A 22727-nucleotide genomic window follows, 5' to 3' on the forward strand; every position below is an offset into this window, starting at 1 on the left:
AAATTTTTCCTGTTGCAAATGGGTTCATTTAGCCTCTCTTCCTTCAGGCCCGAGAGTTCTTTCTAGGCCTTCTGAAAATTTTCCCTGGGCCACGTGTGCATTTGAAACATGCAGAAGAGCCCGAGAAGGCTCCAGAATGTGATTAGGATTGTCAGGAGCCAGCCTCGACAGGGGAGGGGCAGGTGTATGTGTGGAGAAAGCCGTGGGTCAGGGGAGTGACCGTCCTAAGCTAGGCTTTCCTCGTTTTCCTGATCACAGTGATCATTAGGAAGGAATGTTAGGACGGCGCTGAGGGAAGCTGTGGGAGAGGTCCCGGGACCTCGGAGGCCCACTTCACCTGGTCCTGAACCGGGGAGCGATCCTGGATTCTGCGGGGTTCCCTCTTCGGAGGGTGGCGCTGACCCTCTCACATGAGTCACAGTTGACCACAAGGAAACAAGCAGCATGTCCCGAGTCTCCCTGCTCTAAGTGATAGAGCAGATGAGAGAACCAGCGTCTTTCTCACTGTTCCTCTTTCCCGGAGGGGCTCATGGTGTGGGTGTGGTGGGGGGCGGGGAGGGATTGGCATTTCTGGTACATCCCCCGGATGCCTTACCCGTGGGACGCTGTTGGGAAGGGCTGTTGGGTTGCGGATGTGGACGTGGCCGTGGAGGCTGGCTGGGGATGGCTTGTGCTGCTGTCTCCTGCCTCCCTGCCTGACACACTGGCCCTTGGCGACCCAGGCACACCGGGTGCTGATACACTCACAAGCAGCTTGACTGCAGGGAGACCCCTGGGCAAGGGAGGCGCATTTGGGGCAGAGTAGGAAACCACGTTGGTCCTTGGGTGTCTTTGGGGACTCTGCTGCTTTTCCTCCAATGCCGCATGTCTTTGGTCTGGTCGTGTATATGTCTGGGGTGGGGTGGCTGGTGCTTCAAGACAAAGGGTTACATGTTCTGGGCTCTGTGATGGCATCTGGTCCTGCTGCGGGCAGACCTACCCAGGAAATCCTCCTGTCTGTTGCTTATCTGTTGCCATCTCAAAGCTTCTGGGCCACGTCCTTCTCTCCCATCGGGAGGCTCTGCAGATGGGCCCCCTGAAGATGCTTCCAGAGAATCAGCCAGCAGCTTGTTGGATTATGTTCTTGGGGTCAGCAGAACTCACAGGAAACCCACTCTTCCCTTCTCTTCACAGGCACAGGAAAGACCTTGCTTCCTGTGCTTTATCAGGTTTGGCTGTTTGATTATAAATAGAAGTTCTCCCTCCCTTTGATTGTGCAAACAACATATGTGTATTGTACGCATTTCAGAAAACTCATAAAGCTGGAACAAAAGTCCCCTGTTTATATCTTTATTCAGAGAAAACCCTGGGAACATTTTAGAGATTTCCCTTCCGGTAGCTTTATCTGCACATGTATAAAAACTTAAAATACACAACTATTTTTAAGGTATTTTTAATTATTAATGAGAAAGTTAAAACTACGGCAGAGGAACAGTGTCTGTCATAGTCAGCAAATAGGTGGCATCTTTTGTGAGTGTTTTCCCCGGATTCCTAGAGAACAGCACGTGGAGCAGAGGACAGAGTGGGGCTGCCGGGAACCGTGGGCCACGCTGGACTCTGGGGAGCCCGGGCATGGGGAGCATTGGTGGCAGCCCGCAGCGCTGTCGCCCGCGGCGTGACTTTCTGGAACCGGCGCTGCGTGGCAGAGGGCAGGGCCAGAGTGCCTGCATGTCAGATGCAGGATGGGAACCACACACAGGGAAGCGAGCGAGACCTCAGGGTGTCAGGCCTGGGGGTGAGCGCGGCTGTGCACGGCAGGATTCGTCCTGACGTCCCAGGTTAGAACGGGTCTAGAACAGCCTTGTCTGATAAAAACAGAATAGAAGCCACACATGTACATGAAAAGTGCCTGGTAGTCATGTTTAAAAAGGTCCAAAACAAAAACCAAGTATGATTCATTGTAATATATTCAGCCCCATACACCCCAAATGTGGACGTTTTAGCACGCAATCAGTATTTTTTAAATTACTGATGTGGTATCTTACATCATATGTGGAAGATTTTGCAAACTGGCATGGAGTTTGCACTTAGGACCGTTAACCTGGGGCAGGTCCCCGTGCTCTCCCGCGTCCTGGTTTTCTCATCTGTGAATCTGGGTAACGGCCTTATCGGGCTGTTGGAGAACCAAGAGAGAAAAATGAGCACCCAAGCTTTGTGGGGCCCGGACAAGCAACCGCTCGGCAGACCCCAGCGGCGAAGGCCTCACAGTCCGAAGGCAGGCTCACTTCCCTAAGCGCCTTGCCCTTGCAGGTTTGAACTTCGGTTGACCTGTCGTTCCCCACGATGGGTCTGGGCTGTGAGTGGAACAGAAACTACCAAGGGTCAGGCCGAGCTCTGCCAGAGCAGTCACAGTGTCAACCCCCTCCTGTTTACATAACTTCCATTTTCGGGGGGCAGAGCTCGCAGCCCCTGGAATACTGCGGGCAGGCTGCCATCTGGGATGAGGGCGGGAGCAGAAGGGAGGCAGGAGACAGAGTGGGGAGAAGAGGGAGGAGAAAGTAGGAAAGGGGAGGAAACGGGGATGCAGGGTGGTTAGGAGGGAGGGGAGGGGGAAGGTGGGGCGGGGGGACAAGAAGAATGAAAGATCCCCAAGATCCGAGACCCACAAGATGTCTTTAGACAAGAGCCCTGGCAAGTGTAGCTGTGTGTTTGTTACAAAATGTTTACTCTTCAAGGCATTTGATTTATAAATTGTGAGTCATGGAGTTTCAGACCCAGTTCCTCTTCTGAAAGAGTTGCAGGCTGAGAAAGCAACCCTTACATGTTTCCTCCATCTTTTGGTTAACCTGTGAACTTTGTTCCATTTCACTGGTGGTTAATATGCTTAGGTTTCCAGGCTGTTTGAGCCACAGACCATGAAAGGAGAGGCCACAAGATTAGAATTTATCACGAAACCAAAGAATCGTAGCATCATTAGACCTCGCTCCATACAGAAATTTCCTGACCAGCATGTTCAGCAGATGGTCATTCAGGTCTAGTGTGGGCCCCCCATGGGCAGAGCTCTCCCCCCCCACACACACAATCAGACCACCTTTTACTGAATAACTCCAGAGACTGTAAGATTGTCTCACAATCTTATTGTCACACAATCTCTTGTCTGGAGCTACATTCTGTCTTCTGGTCACTCTCACATGTAGGGCCCGATGCCACCTGCCAAGGCAACTGGGAAGTGAATGAATGCCCGTTGCTGAAGGTCGGACCTTCCGGCCCCGGCTAGTCTGGCTAGTGCCGTAAATTGTTCTTCATTCCGATGATCGCAGACCCTTCCCATTTCGAATGACTCCTTCGGGGCAGGACATCATTGTAAATGCTCTTCTCCAATCCAGCTGCTTAGAACAATATCAGAGAACAATTTCCAAAACACGGCAAGGTAACAGGGACTGCCCTCCCATCCCAACATATAGTTTAAAGACTTACAAGTTTAACCTAAAGATGATGACATAGTCAAGCTTAAACCTGCCTCTAAGAAAGAGAAGCACCGAATCCATAGTAGTAAGCGTGACAGTGGTAGCTCATGTGGGTCTAGGTCCTGCTTACTGGGTGCTGGGGGCTGGCTTTGCAAGGTCCCGTGCAAGGACAGGAGACTTGGCCATGGGATCATGGGAGGTAGAACTCGCAAGAGAGTTCCCCTTCATAAAGCCGGGTCCTCTAACAGGTGTAAAGTCTGTGACAAAAGGCCAAGAAAACCCTGCTACAGGCCCTAGGAAGTGATGAGGAGGAAGCTTGCTAGGGCTTCGGGTAAAATGAAAAAAAGAAAAAAGTATACACACACACACACACACACACACACACACACACACACACACACACTGGAGAAATTACCCCCAGGCCAGTGATAAGCCCTGGTTTGAGGCCTCGATCTTTGTTCCCCATCTAGAGTGTGAACTACACACTGAGGAATCACATAAGAACTGGTCCAGGGCCATGGACATTCCTAGGAACTTGCCAGAAGCAAATGCAAAACAGTTCTCCACAAATCTCCCCCATGGTCGGGGTCAGATGGGACTGTCGCAGGGAAACGGTGATAAAACATCAATGAAACTTTGTACGAAGAGGACATAAGACAAGTCCATGTTACTTAGCAGACACAATAAGAAAATTCACATCCCAAGAATTGCAGATAGCGAAATAAGGTAGAAGAGATCATAGAACAAGTATGTCAAAATGTTAAATGAGCTAAAAAAAAAAAAAAAAAGGGAGGGGAGGGGGGAGAGAAACCCTCATGAAAAGAAGAACAGTATGATAAAAACAGCGTTTTCTAAAAAAAAGCAAATAAATCTTTAAGGATTTTTGCAACTAGTCTCCAGTATTAACAAGTCCATGGAAAAGTTAATAGTGAAACAGAGATAGTTGAGTTAGTGAAGTAGAAGGTGGCCCCCCAAAAAGTACCCCAAAGTGCGTGAAGAGAGAGAAGAGGAAGGAAAGAATAGCGAGGAGCTGAAGAGATGTAGGGGAGAGTAAGCAACCCCAGCGCGTATCTACTGAAAGTCCAGCGCAGCTCGCGAAGATCCTGGAGAAGCACCCCTGGAAGAGATAATAAATGAGAGCAGTAAAAACTAGAGAAATCCCCGAAAGCACCAGCGCCCCCAAGCTGACGGCCCCAAACCGTCTGCAGTGTGGGGTCCCTGCAGACACTGCTGCTGTGAACGTGTGCGTCGGCGTGCACGGAAGTGAACGCACGCAGGGTTGGGGGGCCCGCGAGGTCGCCGTCCACGGTGCCTTTGCAGACCCAGTGTGGGGATCTTCGAACCTAAGTTGTGGGTTCCGTGACCCTGCTGTAGGACCGCAGCATACGGGGCCCAGCTGTTCGGGGACCTGGAGAGCGTGCGAGGAGCGTATGTGTGCAGTGCCCGCACCTGCCCCGCTCCCGCGTGTCCGTGGTGCTGGTCGTTGCGGTGTTACCTTGCTGAACGCTGAGCAGTGGCATCACGCACGTCTGTGCTAACTTCCCCTCCCACTCTCCCTGACCACATTCTCTGCCTCTGTGTCTCTTAGGCTCACATCCGTGCTCACGTTCCTGTATTAGGTTTGACTCTCCCAGGAGAGCAGGATTCCCGAGTATTTTCAGGGCTGAAGCTCCCGCTCTCCCTCACCCTAACCTACTTTCCCGGACTTCGTCCTCCACCATACGTCCCCAGCACATTCAGGGGCTCCCTGGGGGGTAATACGAGGGAAGGTGCAAAGTACAGTTCAAAGAACATGATATTTGGGAAGAAGACACCTGCATTATGGTCCTAGAGTTAATATTTACGAGCCAGTGAAACTTAGTGAAAATCTCTGTACTTAAATTGTTTTGCCCAGCAATAAAATGTGAATTAATACCACCTATCTTCATTCTTTTGAAAAATATTTGAGTGCCTAAACTGTCCCAGGGATGATTCTAGATGCTGAAGACAGCAGGGAACAAAACTAGTAAGACACCTTTTGGGGTCTTTACCAGGATTAAATAAGACACTGCTACAAAGGGCTTGGAATGCTTGCAGACTTAGAAAATGTGCTTAGCAATATTTTTGCTTCATAAATATGGATTGAGTACCTACAATGTTACAGTCAGTATTGTAGTCCCTGAGGATATAGTATTGAGTAACACCAGGGGCAAGAGGTGAGAAAATAAGCAAGCAAAATAAATGAGTCCTTTAATTTCGGAAAGCCATATGCTTTGCACGATTCATGCAAAATCAGTAAATGCAAACAAAAGTACCCTGGAGATCAATGGGGAAGTTATATTTCAGAAACTTAAACCAAGCCAGCCACTTGGACAGTAATGCCAGGTGTGGAGAGACAGCTAAGGAAAGCAGCACACGGTGATGGAGCCCAGGGGGCGCAGAAAGCTCTGCCCTAAGCCTGCCGTGTTACCAGCGGTCAGCAGGGCCATCTCTTCCGCTCGCTGGCAACGCGGTTCTGGTACAGTCCGCAGATCCTGGGCTTCTGATAAGGACTGCAGACCTAGTCTTCTTCGTGGCTGTTAGCCAAATCATCTGTAATTCTTTGATTCTACTCCAACCTTACTCCCGTCTTAGATATTTCTACTCCCTTTCTCTAGCTGTGATGACCTCGGGTTGCAGACCCACGAGGTTGTCTTCTCACTTCACCACCTTCCAGCAGGAGATGCACCCTCAGAAGGCAGCCCTGAGGGAAAGAAGTTCTGGACCAGGAGTTAGCAGACTACAACTGGAGTGCTGGCCCATGTCCACTTTGGTCAGTCTGCTTACTGACCCATGAGAGGTAATGATCCTTATCTCTAGCAGTTGTGATGGGGGGTAAGCAAAATGGCCTATGTGAAAGCTCTTTGGGAACCCAGAATGTTCTAGAAGTGAGGGCAGGATTGATCTAGGGGCACAGATGGCAGCCAGCTCCTGGCCCCGGAGGAGCGCTGTGGCCTCTTCTCCTGATGAGACCTGGGTCCTGCTTTTGTGACGCCAGCATGTGGGACGTAGCCTTCCTCCCAGGGGTCCTTCTGTGACTCAGGAAGGAAGCGGCTCAAGTTGTCATGGCTAAAAGTATCTGACTCAACTGACCTTTGGAAAATTCGTTGCTGCGTCTCCTCTGTAACCCCAGCATGTGAAGATTATACCTCCTGGCTTTTGTTTCTGATTAGAAAACAATAAACAACAACAACAACAAACCCGATCGTGCCTTAGTCTGAAAGAATGTTAGCATTAGAAAATTTCAAGATGCAGATAAACTCAACAGAATTGTTCAGGTTTTACGGGCAGCTGGACATTTGGAGAATGCCAGGTGAGGCACTGTGCTGTGATTTGTAAACTGTTCTTTTTACTTCTGTCCCCCAGCCCCCTCCTATCCGGGCCTCCAGCAATTTCATATCTTAATCACCAACCCCTTACTTGTAGCAAAAATAATCTTTCTCTGTGATCTCAAACTGCTTTGGGGCCACACTGAGCACAGCGAGGAGGACCAGACAGAGCCTCCTCTCTAGGACTCTCCCTGCACCCTGGCGGCTCCACAGGGACTGGAAGGGCTGGCAGCGAGACAGAGCTTGCCTGCCACTGTATACCAACTGATGTGTGCAGGAGGGTGGGGTGGGGGGGGTGACAAAGCTGGCAGCATGGGAGGGTCCCGTTAGGGCTGACCTGTCTGCCTTTGCTCATACAGGGAGATCCGGGAAGACCTCCTGAGAAAGTGACCGTTGAGCAGAGACCTGAGTAGAAACAACTAGGCATCAGAAGCGGGTGAGGGGAGGAGACGGCCTAGAGCTTTCCAAGCAGAGGGAACTTTGTGCAAAGATGTCGGGCAGGAAGAAGCTTTGCATGTTGGAGGAACTGAAAGCCTGGTGGCTAGGCTAAGGCACAGAGCAAGGGAGACTAGGGTGGGAGGGAGACAGCAGGGGGACCAAGGTCAGGTCAGGCCAGGCCTCATCCCAGGGGCCGTCAACCTCTGTGGGTCTACCCTAAGAAACTTATTTCAGAAGATGCGGCAGCAGATTGGGGCGGCAGGAGGTGGAAATGCAGAGAAGAGGGACACACCCAAGGATGTTTCCAAAGAGGTAGCCTAGAGGAGTGCCCAGGATTTGGATAAAAGGAGTGCGGGGAAGGGAGGTGGCAGGGTGCCATCCAAGTTCTGACCTGTCAAAGTGGGGCGTCCGACGTTCTGACCCCTACTGTCCGGATGCTCATGGTCAGTGTGAGCGGTGGGGGCCGTGCTGTCCGGGTGCACACCATAAAGCCGGCTCGTTCTTTTCAGCACAGATGCTCACATCTGAGAGTGACTGAATGGGGAGCTGGAGGAGACAGGGAGCAGGCAGAGAGGCAGGGGGTGAGCAGAGGGCCTGTGGGGTGCTCCAGGAGGTGGGGGAGGAGAGCAGGGACATTGATGGGGGGGAAAGGGGGCTGGGGACACTGAGGTGGAAGACTCTCCAGATTGGGATAAGGGTTAGAGGTTGGGGGGTGCAGGGTGGGGACAGGGAGGTCAGAGATTGGAGGGGGTATGATGGGGGTGAGGGGATCAGACTTTTGAGGGAGGGGACGATGGGGTGGGGGTGAGGTGAGAGGTTGGAGGGGGGAGGATAGGGGCGGGGGGATCAGAGATTGGAGGGGGAGGATGGGGTGGGGGATCAGACTTTTGCGGAGCTGGGGAGGGAGATCAGAGGTTGCAAGGGGGAGGATGGGGGCAGGGGAGGGAGGATGGGAGCAGGGGGATCAGAGGTAGGAGGGCCGTGGGCGGGGGTCGAGGGAGGACGGGGGCGGTTTTGGGGGGGAGGGGGATCAGAGATGCGAGAAGAGGGGGCTGTCGTTGGTGGGAGGGCCAGGGTACGGGGGCGGGGCGAGCCGAGATCCTCCTGGCGGGCCGGCAGGCGGGGACCTCCAGAGTCCGACCCAGGCGCCCTCAGGCTGACGCAGTCTCCGCTGCTCTGGGGGTTCCCCCAGGTTCGGGGAAGCCCTGGGGATGCGTGGGGCGGCGCACGCCGGGGGCGCCGGAGACCGACCGTCCCGGGGCCCCCGGCGGGACGCAGCCGGCGACCCCGCGCGCAGGGAGAGGCCCCCAGTCCGGTGCCCGTGCGGCTGGTGGCTGCTGTGGGTTTGGTCGCTGCCGCTGAGCTCGAGCGAGCTGTGCGCCCCCGCGGCGTGCGGCCGGCTGCAGTGCCTGCAGGTGTCGGTGTTCGCCAACCGCAGCTGGGCGCGCACCGACGGCCTGGCGCGGCTCGAGGACCTGCAGGCCTACGGCTGGAGCAACGACTCGGACGCCATCCGCTTCCTCAAGCCCTGGGCGCGGGGCTCGTTCAGCCAGCGGCAGTGGGACTGGCTGCAGGGCATACTCGCTGTGTACCGCAACAGCTTCACCAGGGACGTGCAGGAGCTAGTCAAGATGCTGCGCCTGGACTGTGAGCCGGGGTGGGACCCAGGGGCCGCTGCCCGGCGGGGGTGTGCCTCCCCCTCTGCCCGAGCCGCCCAGCTCGCGCCTCCCTCTCTGGATCCCCCCTTCTGCCCGGGCGCTCCCCACCTCTGGCCCCGCAAACTGCCCGCATTCCTCCTGTTGCTGGTCCCCCACTCGTTTCCCGGGACTCTGGGTCCCCGGTAGACCCCTGACATGCATTTCCCCTCCTCCGTCCCTCCTAATCCTTCCGGCCCTTCTTCGGTCTTTGTCCCGTCCTCTTCTCAGATCCCTTTGAGATCCAGGTGTCCGCTGGCTGCGAGCTGCGCGCGGGGAACATCTCGGAAAGCTTCTTCCACGCAGCGTTTCAAGGAGGAGAGATCATGAGTTTCCAAGGAGCTTACTGGGTGCCAGCCCCAGATGCCCCCGATTGGGCAGGAAGGGCCACCCAAGCGCTCAACCAGGACCAGGGGACCAGAAAGACCCTGCAGTCGCTCCTCAATGACACCTGCCCCCAGTTTGCCAGAGACCTCCTGGAGGCGGGGAAGTCGGAGCTGGAGAAGCAAGGTGAGCCTGCCGGTGCCACCCCCGCCCCCGCTGGGGCAGGTCCGGACTTCACAGCCCTTGGATCATGCCAGGGCGGAAAGGCTCAGGAAGGCGTGGGTGAGGCCCGAGGGTATTTATTCATCCCACAGACATTAACCGAACGCCCTTGGGTTCCGTGAATTGAATTAAATAAACACTAGGGGTCAAACAGGATTTCTGCTGAGGAGAGAATGGGAGGGAAGAGGAACAGTGAGAGCCCTGTTTGAAACCCGCGACACACCTTACAGGTGAACCCAGGGTGCTCCAGGGTGTCCGGGCCGAGGCACTCGCGGGAGCCTGGGATAGGGAAGGGGGTCAGGGAAGGCTTTCCTGCAGAAGCCAACACGAATGGACAGATTCATGAGTGACTCCATCTCCAGAGGGGGCAATGTGGGCTGCAGAGTTCCCGCCTTGAGATCCCCCACTTCCCTTTCGGACACAGTGAAGCCGGAGGCCTGGCTGTCCACTGGCCCCAGTCCCGGTCCCAGCCGTCTGCTGCTGGTGTGCCACGTCTCCGGCTTCCACCCAAAGCCCGTGTGGGTGATGTGGATGCGGGGTGAGCAGGAGCAGCGGGCCACCCAAGAAGGCGACGTCCTGCCCCATGCTGACGAGACGTGGTATCTCCAAGTGACCCTGGACGTGGCGGCCCGGGAGGCAGCTGGTCTGTCGTGCCGTGTGAGACACAGCAGTCTAGGGGGCCAGGACATAATCATCCACTGGGGTGAGAAGGAACTGGGGCCCTGCTGGGCATGGGGGAGAGGGTCCTCAAACATAGAGAGAGGCACTGGCCACAAGTGGGTTTGGACACACACAGGATAGAGGAGTTTCCAAAATAAACACGCCCCCCCCCCAACCAGGAGGGTTAGAAGAAGGGTGTTCCAGATACAGGAAGGAAGAGACCAAACAATTCACAGGTCCAGAAGCACGTGGCAAGTAAAGAGTCCCAGGGGAGGTGACTCCCCACGAAAGGGCACTGGGATTGTAGAAAGGCCCGGGCTGGGGGGTTAGGGGGCAAGGTATTTGCCTGGTCTTGAATGCTTCCTGACTGTGCCCAGCATGGTGTCCACTTGTGCCCAGCTCCTTTGAAACAGGTGCCATTCTTCTCATCTTACCGTTGAAGACACGGAGACTGAGCCAGATCAGGTTTTCTGCTCTAGGTCTCGTGGGGGGAGAGTGGAAGGGCTGGATCTGGGCTCAGGTTCACCTGGCTGCCCGGTTGTCCTTCCTGTGTGTGCTGTGCCGCCGCGTGCTGAAGTGAAGGGGTCCTGGCGCCCAGGCCCCGAGACAAGACGGGGCCTCTAGACTGCAGAGGAACAGAAGTGGGCGCTCCACGTGGAGGAGGCAGTGAGAAGGACCTGTGGCACCCTCCCATGGGCTTAGACCACAGGCTTTGGAATAGGGAGGGGTCCCGTGCTGAAAGCCTGTGTTCCCCACGCAGAGGGGAGCCACTCCTCGTGGCTGATCCCTGTGGCCTTGTTGGGGTCCCTCCTGATGATTGGATGCATTGGATGCTTGGCCCTCTGGTACAGGAAGCGCCGGTAGGTCTCCTCTTGCCGACTACCTCCTTCTTTCAGCCTCTCCCCATTTCCTCACCCCTCTGGCCCCTCTCCCTTCCCCTTAATGTTCTCTCCCTTCCTACACCTTCTCAGCTCCTATCAAGGCATCCTGTGACTTTGCTCGCCACACCTGCTCTGTCTGGGACTCAGGACCCCAAGTGCCCAGGATGTCAGCTCAGCAGCTGAGGTTGAAAGGACAAGGTGCCTTAAAGAAGCAGAGAACGGTTACAGGGCAGCTCTCATCACATCCATTTAACACTTTATCTAAGAAGACTGAGTTCTTTCTCAGTACATTGTGAGTTTGTAAGCGCCAGTGGTTCTATAGAGACAGACGTGCAGACTTCCAGGGACAAGCAGATGCAGGCTGGGGTGGGAGGTGTGCGTGGTCCCTGTTTGGATGCTGCCGCCTGCGCGAAGCAGAAAGTGCTCCCACGGCTGTGCTCCACAATAAAGGAAGACCTCCGAAACCCGAATGAATGACTGAAGTAAGACCCTGGCTTGGCCGTAGCCTCCATTTTTCAAGAGAGGCGGACGCGTGGATTTTTGTGTGAGCACGCCCGGTGTTAGATGTGCACTCGGGCTTTTACAGAATGTTCGGGACGCCCCGGCTACGTCTCTGCTTCTCGATGGCAAGGCGGGGGCTCCTAGTTTGTAGTCTCTTTTGGAAAAAGGTTTGTCCTGAGTGACAACTTGGTAGTTTTAGGGCATAGTTTCTTTTGCGAATTTATAAAGGGGGACGTTTTCTTCTTTAAAAGAAAGTTAGGTTGTAAGAAACAGGTTTCTCAAGACTTTTTTTTGGTGTAACTGATTTATAAGGAGAAATCATAGTGTACATGTATTAGGTAGAAAAGAAAAGTTACTCTGGGTAGGGTATTTCTCTCAAATGGCCAGTCGCTTTTTTTCAGATGGGAGGAAGACAGTCGTGAAGGTACCCCTGCGAACGGGCTCCCCCACTTACCGCTATTAAGTGAGTCAATGCTCGGGAAGGGGTGACCTGCTTGGGCAGGGGTGAGCTGCGCCGATCAGCACCCAGATGTCTGCTCTGCTCCTAGTTAAGGATCCTTGAACACCCAGAAGAAATGGGACTAAACTTGGGGAGTCTGCTTGAGAAAATGAAGATTTGACATCTAGTAGGTCGAGCCTCGGATGTGGGTGAGGGTCTTGCTCACCCTAAATTAGTGGTTCCCAATCGTGATCTCCTGACCAGCCGCCTCAGCACCACTGGGAGCTTGCACATTATTCTGGACCCCATCTCAGACCTCCTAAATGAGAAATGGGAGTGGGGACCCCCTAATCTGTGTTTGAACAAGCCCTCGGGTGGGCCTGGTGTTCAGCCACTGTGCGATGGGTCATGCGGTGCTAGAAATTCCTCAGAATGGTCAGTGAAAATGTTGGCCTGGGTTAGTCAGGGAAGGCTTCCCGGAGGGGGAACCTGACGCAGAACTCGTACTGGTAGTGAGGGGAACCAGCAAGTGCACTGGGTCAGGAGACCAGAGTTCTGGCCTTGGGCTCAGTGTCCTCCTCTGTCAAGTAGAGCCAGGAAGCAGATCCTCAGTCAGGATCCTCAGCGAACCTGCCAGGACCTCGGCCTTGGACTTCCAGCCTCCAGACCTGTGAGAGAGACATTTCTGTTGCTTATAAGCCACGCCTGCCACGGCATTTCGTAAGTGCAGCCTGAATGGGCTGAGACAGATTATCTCACGGAGCGTAGGGAGCAAATGTGTACCCAGGTGTGGCTGCCTAGAATGCCTTCAGACCATGGGCCCATTACCGTCCCTGGTGTCACCCTGCCCCCAGCTTCGCTTCCTCCAGCGGAGTCAAGGCTGCGAACCCGTTCCACCAGCGGCTGCGTGCTTAGGGCATGAGTGTTAAAGGCCCTTCTGAACTTGTTTTGGAAATGCGTCAGCATGAATTTGCAGAAACTCTGGTTCGTTTTAAAGAAATCGATTTATTTTGTAAATAAAGTCCTATCTCTGGGAGAATCTGTCTTGTCTTCAAATCCTCAGCTTAAAACATCTCAGGAAGCCCTGAGAATTCCTTTCAGACTGTTGATGTTCTCTTTGTGAATATCGTGTTCCTTACTGGGCGCTGGGCTGCTTGTCAGGGCATTGTCACTGGGTTCCAGATGCGTCTTTATTTTTTTATTTTTATTTATTTATTTATTTTTAAAGATTTTATTTATTTATTCGACAGAGAGAGAGACAGCCAGCGAGAGAGGGAACACAAGCAGGGGCAGTGGGAGAGGAAGAAGCAGGCTCCCAGCGGAGGAGCCTGATGTGGGGCTCGATCCCAGAACGCCGGGATCACGCCCTGAGCCGAAGGCAGACGCTTAACCGCTGTGTCACCCAGGCGCCCCTCCAGATGCGTCTTTATGTGCTGGGTGACAGGTGACAATGGGTGGAATTCCCCTTTAAAGGATTTAAAGAACTCACTTCTTTATAGTAAGCAGTATTAAGCGTTTTTGGTAGAGGGCCCTCAAGAGACCCTGTGGGAGGAAGGGGCTCTCCTGCAGTTTCCAGCTACCGCCTGGCTGGTCGGCAGAGTGGGCGCCTGGCCGGTCGGCAGAGTGGGCGCCTGGCTGGTCGGCAGAGTGGGCGTGAAGGCACCGGGTGCGCTGCTGTCCAAGCCACACACCCAGAGCTGATGGACACTGGTGACTTCCCGGCCTCAGCCTGGCCATACCCTTCCCTTGCCCTCTTGATCCGGACACGGGCCCTCCCAAGTGTCACTGGCACTTCCTACTCATCTGGGGGCCCCGTTCCCTCTGCCAGACGCTCGAGTGGCCTATAGTTGGTCCACCTGCTGCCTGGCGGTTTCCCTGAGCTGCACGGTCTGCGAGCCCCGGGCTGAGGTCTGCAGAATTGCTGCCAGCTCTGGACTGGACGAGCCGGCGAACTTCTCTGCTACACTTCTCCAATGAGGTGTGCACGGCAGCCTTGGGGAGGGGTTACCTTTCCGGGCTTATTGCCCCTTGCATAGTCTCCCCCAGCCTTGGAGTTTTATGTCGAGTTTTCTTTTCTCTTAGTTATTTTCTTTTATAGTTTACTATTATAGTTATATAATTATAGAAAACTTTTATAGTTTTCTATATAGTTTACTAATTCTGCTCAGCGTCCTCTGTGTAGCTTCCGGTTTGGTTTCTGTTTCCCAGTAGGACTCAGGTAGATGCACGTGGGTGTGTCTGTGACCACAGAGGCGTTGGTGAGCTTTCCAGGGCCGTCACTCAGATTCACTTGTGCTCTCAAGTCTGTGGCATCGAATCGATCCACTTTGCAGAGAGCTGCAGGTTTCCTCCCAGAACTTCCCTCTGATGTTCTTTGCCAGACCACCCTCGGAAGTTCACGGTGTAATTGAGAGGGGGCTGCCAGGACAGGTGCAACCTGGTGATGTGGGGGTGGAATCCAGGTGAGGTTCAGCGGGGTGGAGTCCGGAGCCGACGACCAAGAAAGAATTCTTGAGACGTCTTCGGTGCAAAATGGTGGCTTATTAAAGCACGGGGACAGGACCCCTGGGCAGAAAGAGCTGCTGCCCTGGGTTGTGAGGGGTGGCTGATTATATACTATGGGCTTGGGGGAGGTGAGAAAAAGGGAGGTTGAGAAAGGGCTTTCATATGTTAAAGAAGACTCACAGGATACCAGAGGCCTTGCCATTGTCAAGTTAGGGTTGTGTACCCCTCTAGCAAGGAATTAACATGAAGACAGTTGGGAACTTCCTGGAGGAACAACTTGTATCCCACTGAGGAGTGGGGGTGGGGAGAGGTTGCGGGGTGTAGGCTTATGCTTCGTCTTCAGCCAGCCTTCTGCTCCCTCATCATGGGGACAGACTTCCTGGTGACTGTTGGCTGTTTGCGCTGGGCTGGGGCACAGCCCTGGCTCTGCACGGGGTCTTGGGCCGGCCTCTGTTCCAAGGCCACGTGTACCTTCCCACGCCACCGTCCACTCACCAGGCTCTCCCGCCCCTCGGCCTTCCCTTGGCTTCTGTGCTCACTGTCGTGGCTCGTGCTCAGCGTGGCTCTTGCCCTGCGACACGGCACGGGACAGCCTGTACCCTCTCGAGCTTCTTTGTCTGAACTCAGGCCGGGTTTTCCCATGGCTTGTATTCTTCTTTTGCTGATTCTACGGGACCATCCCTAGACGGGTTCTTCCACATCCTTGTGCCCTGGGTTTTCACCCCGCATCTAACCATCTTTTCTACTTTCTTGTGAAAGTCAGGATTATCCCGGAACGATTCCCACATCTTCCTCCTTCCGGGCTCACAGGGTGAGTGATTTTCCACTCATCTCCATCTGCAGAGAGATGTCTGTCTTTGCTAAGCGGGACCCTTCCATCTGGGCTTTGCTTGGCACAGCCTTGGGGCTCGTGCCCCATGTCTCTGCACCCACAGGCTCCCCACGTTTACCACGCCAGTGCCAGTGTTCACTGACAGCCGGTGACGTTTACAACACAAACACAACAATTTTGCCTGTGGGCAAAAGCTCCTCTTTGAAAAATCTTGAAGTCGTGTATCTGTATAATTAACATTTTAACATATGTCTTTATTCCTTTCCTTGAAACTTTATTTTTCATTCTTATCCATGTGAGATACCCACACATTTCTGCATGCGTCTGGAGAAGAATGTGGCAGAACAGAAAACAGAAATTCTAGGTTACGTTTCCAAGGGCTCAGTGATGGCAGATAGGACAGGTTACCGGGGCTTAAACAGAACAGCCTCACGAAGCAGGAAGATCTTCCCAAGCCAGGGCAGGATGCTTCTCCCAGGCGAAAAGGTGTGTAGGACAGATGACACCTGTCCCCTCGTGTCCAGCAGCACTACCAGGGAGGTGGCAGGCTCTCAGAGAGAATGCCTAGGTGGCACTCCTGGGCAGCGGAACAGGGCAAGCTGAACAAAACTCCCATGCCCACGACTGTGGCACAGAAATGTCAGGAAGGACACTGGATCTGAGAGGCTGTGCAGGAAGTGAGGTGAGTATCTGAGCAGTGACCTGTGTGTGGTTCAGTGAACGAGCACCAGGGGCGGTTGGATTGAAGTCAGGACTCCAGGGACTGGAGGCAGAAACGGGGGAAAGTTGAGGTTACATCTCCCCCACCACAGAGTGGAGCGATGCTCAGACTTAGGAGTTAGAGGTTAACCAATAGGAACTGAGGAAAGTGCTATTCTTGCACACTGAACTGACAGTCTAAGATTTACACCTGTTACCTGTGGGTCGCTAAGCATCGTCTGCATCCTGCATAAATGGTAGCTCTTAGCCCTGGAGCCAGTGGATGTTGAGCCAGTCGCTGGGACTGTTGGGAAACTTACTGGAAGTCTCGAGATGGATACAGCATGTAATACTGACTCTGACATCCCTGTGGGTTGTGATGAGCTCAGTGTGAAAATGGCCGCAGAATGACGCGTCGTAGGAAGTGGACACGCGGTGGCTGTCGGGTAGAAGAAACTGAGGGTCAAAGCAGCCCTGTTAGAACTTCCTGAGAAGATTAATTTCTGTGAATTCCAGAAATACAGCTTGAAACGGAGGAAAGTGGGAAATTACATCTGCGGCCCCGGATTCTAGATTTCAACCGTACTGACCACAGCAACGCCAGCCTAACAGCTCCATGACAGTGCTGGCTTGCTGGAGTTTCATCCTAGAAATGGAAATCTGACTCCCAGGGAACATGTTTTGCAAGGTGCAAAGTTGCATGTTCTTTGCGCTTTTCAGACTTTCAGAGTCCTGGCGCTTCCAAAGGACAGACGGGAAGTGTAGTTGGTTTCTCGCCATGTGCTCAAAGGGTGCCCAACACAGAGAATATGCTGCGAGGTCCAGGCCCGGCCTGGTGAGCCATATGGAACCCTGACAGTTGAGATGTCTTGCCGGCTTGGTGGCCTTTAGAAAACCAAGCAAAAGTCCCCTTCTCTCGGGCCTGAAAGCCAGCTGCCAAGGCAGAGGGAGCCCTGTGTCCCCTACAGATGTGACAAGAAGAGCTAAGCTTCGCTCTTTCCACAGATGATAAGACTGTATGCCTGGAACAGCGGAGCAACCGTATTTGACAAAGCAAAGAATGACGTGAATTTGAACAGGAATTTCTGTCATGTGGACAAGGTAAGTGTATGGAAAGCAAAGCTATTCTCTCCATTAGGAATAACCAACTAGAGGTGAAAATGGGAATAAATAGCCCATTCAAAAAAATGGCAGAAGTGGAAAAATTCTTAGGAATAAATTTCACAAGAATGGTACGTACCCCGAATGAAGAAAAGCACAGAGTCCTCCGAAGGGCAAAAGATGTGTTCTGCGTTAATGGAATGATATGGCCCATTCTTGGTTTAGAATAGTTAATATAATCAAACATCAATCCCCAAGATATGTAAATTAAATGAAATTCTTAGTATTAAGATGGCCAAAAATGTGAAAAACATAATGGTGCGGGTGTGGGGTCTGCCATTCTGAACACTGAAAGTCAGAGGCACTGTCACCAAAATTCTCTGGTAGAGGGCAGTGGGGGTCGGACAGAAGGGAGGGGCAGGGCAGATGTTTACGGGGACAAACTGGCAGAGAGTAGCAATAAGTCCTAGAGATTCTAGTGTACAGTGTAGAGAATACAGAATCATCAAACTTGCCAAGAGACTAGATTTTAATGATCCCAACCACTAAAAAGCAAAAATTACGTGATGCAGTAGAGATGGTAATTATTGCTACATGGCGATCATATTACAATATATAAATGTATCAAATTCACAAGCTGTTACCTTAAATGTACACAGTGTTGTATGTGAAACATATTGCGACGAAAATAAAATAAATGAAAGCCAAGAAGAAAGTACTCTGGTAATAAAACTGAAGGTAAGAAATAGAGTGATTTCATATCACTGCCGAAGAATGATCTATGAGGAGGCTGGCTCTCCATCTAGGAGAACAAAATATTGGAAATCTACCTCACGGCATAAATAAATTCCAGATATATTAAAGACTGAAGTTTTGAAGATTTTTTTTTACACCAAAATAGGAACTTGGAAGCTATAAAATAAAATATGCACATGTTAAGAAAATAAAAATTGTGTATGGCAGTAGATAGCATCATTGACCCTAGATTGGGGACAATTACAGACAGCTTGAGCTAATATTAATAATGAGAAAAGTCTCTTACTCATGTCTAAGAAAAAGCTCCACACTCAAACAGTAACTGTGCAAAGACTGACCCGATAATTCAAAAAGAGCAGATCCAGATGGGCTAATAAACATAAGAAAAGATCATCCTTGTCCTTAGTAGTCATGGAAATGCAAATTCCAGTAAAAGGAGATACCATTCCAGTAAAAGGCAACAAGGAGGGAGACTAATCGGTGATTTTTCAAAACAGCCTTTGGGAAAGCGATTTGACAAAATCTCTTCACATGAAAAATCCACAGACCTCAGAAATCCTACTCTTGAGGCTGTATTTTGGGGAAATAAAAGTACCATCATGGGAGGCACAAAGATGCGGGTTTTCACGTAAGGATGTAGGAGAGCTTGTATCTCCCAAGGACGAAAACCTGCCAACAGGCATGGATTAGGGCTCGCTGCAGTCTCCTGAGGCTGAAACAAGATAGAAGTTTGTTTCTCTCACTGAACAGACACTGGAGGTAGGCGCTCCAAGGCGGGTCTGTGATGGGAACGGGGACCCGCGTTCCTTCCAGCTCCCCGCCGCTCACTGTCAGGCTCCCCCCGGAAATGCCACCGTTTTATCCACCACAAGAGCTTTGGGGGCAGGATCTGGGAAGGGGACCCCTCCCTTCCTCCCACCTTACAGTGACTTCTCAGAAGAAGGAAGACCCCGCCAGCGCAGCCTTTCGCGGTAAGTATTCCCGAGTGGGACAGGTGTGTTTTGCTGGTGACAGCGTGTCCGCTCCATGGTAGGTGGATTTGGGGAGATACCTGCCGTCTCCGCAGCGCAGACCAGAGCAGGGGCCGCCGCCGGTGGAAGTGACGAGGTCTATGACAGTTGACTTGGAGGGGTCACAGCGGCTTTACGAAGTTTTCAGAATCCATAACCAACTTGTTTCTCTTAAATTTATCTTTCCTTGAGTCACAAGATTGATGATTGACACGTAGGTGTAGTTTAAGAGAACTCTGAAAAGCTAAATATTGTGTTGTAGTGCATTTGTCAGGTTTTCCTTTCCTAAAGGGAACCTACAGTATTGTCCTACTGACGGTCGAGGGCAACCTAGTACCATGAAATACGAAAATAATTTAAATTAACATGGAATGGTATGAAGCGACATGAGGACAGCAGGTGGTCCGTGACTCTGACAATAGCTCCGCGTGCTTTCTGAAGACGGTGCACAAGTTTCACTTGTGGTCATCACCCCAAACAGAGCGACAGCCCTAACACATGGGCTCCTTTGCTGCTTGGAGTACTCTATAGTCCTTTCAAGGCTTGGCTTTACGTGTGAGGCAGGATGAGGGTGAACCTTCGTCTGCCTGAATTGTGACCCTGGCTTTTCACCCTGCATCTAACCCTCGTTCCTGAAGTAACACGTCCGAGGACTCTGCCACCCCACATCCCACGTCCCCAGGGCCTGCTGCACATCGTCTCCCATCTGCCACTCTGCTTGTTGAATATATCCTTCTGCAGGGCCTCTAACTCCCAGTGTATTGTCGGCTCAGGGCCACGGCCAGGCCCCCCAGTCGTCCCCTCCCGGCTACGCTTAGAAACTCTCCTCAAGCCCTGGGCCGGGGTGGCTGCCTCACCTGTGTAAATCCCCTCTCCAAGACACAGGCTGACCTGCTCTGCCTGACGTCCGACGTCTGTACCGTACACACTGTCCACGCCTCTGCCTGGGTCGGGCCACAGTAAGTCGGCTCTGCTTTTCTGCCTTGTTGGGAGAGGAGGGCCATTTGTGTGGCCTTTGGAAGGCAGAAAGTAAGTGAACTTTCTCCGGCTTCAGTTTTCCTCACTGGCAGGTAGAGTCGTGGACCCGTAAGGTTTTCTGCACGTGTCCTCCACTCTCCGTTCTCCGCACCTCTGTGTGTTCAGAGACAGTGGCCGCCATGCTTCGCAGTGGAAGCAGAAATTTTCTGACCCCCGTGTCCTGCTCCCTGGGCTTTACCACTGTGATGTGGTTTTGAATTCAATAGACGAATGACCCCTCCCTCCCCCAGTCACCACTCTGACCTAGTTGTGAAACGTCCTGTGTATTAATCATGCTATATTTTATGGTGCTTGGACCTCTTGAGGACCTTGCTGGCCAGGAGAGACTGACCCTCTAGGGCTGGCTGACCCCTACACTAGCCCACGAGTCCCCTAGGAGCACACCTTTCACATGCACACCAGCCAACCCACACCCCGTGTCCCCAACCACCTCCCTCCTCTAACTCAAACACCAAACCAAGATCTCCCGATCCTTCCTGGACCCAGAGCCAGGCGCCAACTGGACGCCCCCTTGCTGGCTCACAGCCCACCGAAATTACTCTGCCTGCCCTACCCGGAGCTGCTGACCCCTCCCTGTGCAAACCCTGCCTTGCCTTCCCTATGGAAACCCAGAGTAGACGCTTGTGTCCTGCTTCCCCTCACGCCTGCCTCCTGTCTGAATTTTGCACTCTTCCACGTGGCCCCTTCTCTTGGGGTCTGTAGGTAATAAAACTCCTCTTTCAAAGGCAGGGGTCTGTGTCTGTCACCTCCACACCTGATTACAGGAAAGCTGGGTACAAATCAGGCACCCGGGAGTCATTTCTCCCGCTCTGAGCCACGCTCCCTTCTCTCCTTTCCAAGGGTGGATTGCGCCCTCTTGCCTGTGTTAATCTCTTGCTGCACAAAATGGTCAGGCTGCTTTCTCTTCCTTACTGACCTATTCATGCATTTTCATAGTGATACTAAAAGTCATGGGTGAGGGGCGCCTGGGTGGCACAGCAGTTAAGCGTCTGCCTTCGGCTCAGGGCGTGATCCCGGCGTTATGGGATCGAGCCCCACATCAGGCTCCTCCGCTATGAGCCTGCTTCTTCCTCTCCCACTCCCCCTGCTTGTGTTCCCTCTCTCGCTGGCTGTCTCTATCTCTGTCGAATAAATAAATAAAATCTTAAAAAAAAAAAAAGTCATGGGTGAAGGGAACCGAGTCTTGGCGTAGGGTGGGGGGCTCCCAAGAGCTCCTTGGCGGGACACCTGTGACTTTGGGGACCAGTAAAGATGGCGCTCACCGTGAGGTGGGCTTAGGTCCTGGGGCTCCAGCTACAGCCAGGCTTCGTTTTCTGGGTTACCCACACACGCCAAGTCTCCACCCTGAAGTCTTATAAAGGGCATGTCAGGAGGGTCCGAGCTCCTTCACGTTCCACAGGACAGGGGGTTGGGTCAGCACAGTGGTTAACCCCACAAATGCTGAAGGTATTTGAGGGTCTAGAATCTGTCATTAAGTACGTGCATATTCAGGCCGGGGTGACACTCAGAGGTTCTGGAAATAGAGATACCGCTGTAATAGTCTTTACAGATTGAAGAAGGGTGCTTGACAAAATTGCCCCTGGCAGCCACAAGGGCCCTAGGCCATCCTGGGCCTCAGGGCACGCATGAGAAGGGGGAGTCTGAGTCCAAACTGAGAGCTCAGTGGCTTCCAGTCGTGAATGGCGTGGCTTCCTCTGGTGGCCGCGCAGCCCGTGGCCAGCACGGCCACCCGCACCCTCACCCTGGGCTCTGCGGCTGCCTCTCGCCTTGGTGGCCACGGAGGGGGGCCGCACAGTGTCAGGCAGGGCTGGGGCGCAGAGTTCCCTCTGGGCTGGGGGCGGTGGCGAGTATTAGAACAGGGCTGGGGTTGGCGATCGCTGCCTGCCAGGGGCCCGAGGGGCCATGTTTCAGGCTTTGTGGCCGCACTGTTCGCACGACCACTGATCAGCTCTGTGGCTATGTAAGGAATGCGTGTGTCTGTGTCCAGTAAGACTTTATTTACGGACACTGAAGTCTGAATTTCATGTAATTTTCATGTGTCATGGACTATTGCTCTTTTGATTTTTTTCAACCATCTGAAAATGTAAAAAATCATTTTTAAAAAATACACTGGACATTTAAGGGGATCAGAGAGTTATTTGCTGTTTCAGGTGTGATCTAATATTGCAATACATATACCTGCTTGTAGGTAAAGAATAGGACAGCTGGAATTGGGTGTGGGGGTGGGGGTGGGGTATAGGTGTGGGTGTGGATGTGGGTGGGGTGGGGGTGTGTGAGGAGGGTGCAGATGAGGGTGGGGGCATAGGTGTGGATGTGGGTATGCAGGGGGGTGTGGGCGAATGTGTGTGGAGGGCATAAGGGTGGGTGTGCGTATGGAGGCTGTGGGGGTGGAGGCTGTGGGGGTGGGGTTGTGGGTATGTGTGGGGGTGGGTGGGGGTGGTTGCGGATATGGGTGCAGGTGTGGGGAGGGGTGAAGAGAGAGGTGTCAAGGCTAGTGTGGAGGGGGTATGGGTGGGGGTGTGAGGGGTGTGGAGGGGAGGGGCTGTGTATGTGGGAGAGGGTGTGGAGGGGAAGCCAGCCCAGAGGGAGGTGAACAGTTAGCTTCATCATACTGTTCTGCCTTCCTTTGCCTTTTAGATGTTTAAATTCTTCATAATAAGGCCTAAAAAACAGGGAACAGCAGCATTTTGCCCAATAACCCAACCTTTCTTTGTCCCCTTTTTTCTCTCCTCTCCTTCTGAGACCCACCTAACGTGTATATGGGTCCGCTTGATTGTATCCCATCAATCCTGGAAGCTATCTTCTCTCTTTTTCATTCTTTTTTTCTCTGTATC

General features: G+C 52.9%; 1 protein-coding gene and 1 long non-coding RNA gene across 6 annotated transcripts; one reads left to right on the forward strand and one right to left on the reverse strand.

Annotated features, from left to right (window-relative positions):
* Window positions 1-1321: 1321 nt before the first annotated feature.
* Window positions 1322-7760, reverse strand: LOC123783722 (uncharacterized). 2 transcript variants are annotated; one of them, XR_015721559.1, is made up of 6 exons: window positions 7623-7760; window positions 7131-7198; window positions 6558-6629; window positions 3111-4563; window positions 2025-2152; window positions 1322-1844 (listed from the first exon to the last, which is right to left on the reverse strand). It is a non-coding gene; the product is annotated as an uncharacterized LOC123783722 (long non-coding RNA). The 2 variants fall into 2 exon arrangements; XR_006777279.2 differs by having other exon boundaries at window positions 2025-4563.
* Window positions 7761-8364: 604 nt separating this feature from the next.
* On the forward strand, window positions 8365-12991 carry CD1D (CD1d molecule). 4 transcript variants are annotated; one of them, XR_006777253.2, is made up of 7 exons: window positions 8365-8878; window positions 9157-9435; window positions 9896-10174; window positions 10892-10991; window positions 11103-11304; window positions 11915-11976; window positions 12062-12991. XR_006777253.2 is itself a non-coding variant. In XM_045784488.2 (5 exons), the coding sequence occupies exons 1-5, from the start codon at window positions 8443-8445 to the stop codon at window positions 11122-11124; spliced, it is 1116 nt and encodes a 371-aa protein (XP_045640444.1). In that variant the 5' UTR covers window positions 8365-8442; the 3' UTR covers window positions 11125-12991. The 4 variants fall into 4 exon arrangements, 1 of the variants encoding a protein (XP_045640444.1); XR_006777252.2 differs by having other exon boundaries at window positions 11103-11976; XR_006777251.2 differs by having other exon boundaries at window positions 11915-12991.
* Window positions 12992-22727: the final 9736 nt, after the last annotated feature.

This window comes from Ursus americanus, chromosome 2 (genome assembly GCF_024610735.1).
Source record: "Ursus americanus isolate L20-20 chromosome 2, mUrsAme1.1.p, whole genome shotgun sequence".
Classification (NCBI taxonomy): Eukaryota; Metazoa; Chordata; class Mammalia; order Carnivora; family Ursidae; genus Ursus; species Ursus americanus.

Coding starts and splice junctions, on each gene's coding strand:
- CD1D (XM_045784488.2), top strand. CDS start 8,443: ATGCGTGGGGCGGCGCACGCCGGGGGCGCCGGAGACCGACCGTCCCGG. Junction 9,436..9,895: donor GTCGGAGCTGGAGAAGCAAG/GTGAGCCTGCCG, acceptor TTTCGGACACAG/TGAAGCCGGAGGCCTGGCTG. Junction 10,175..10,891: donor GGACATAATCATCCACTGGG/GTGAGAAGGAAC, acceptor TTCCCCACGCAG/AGGGGAGCCACTCCTCGTGG.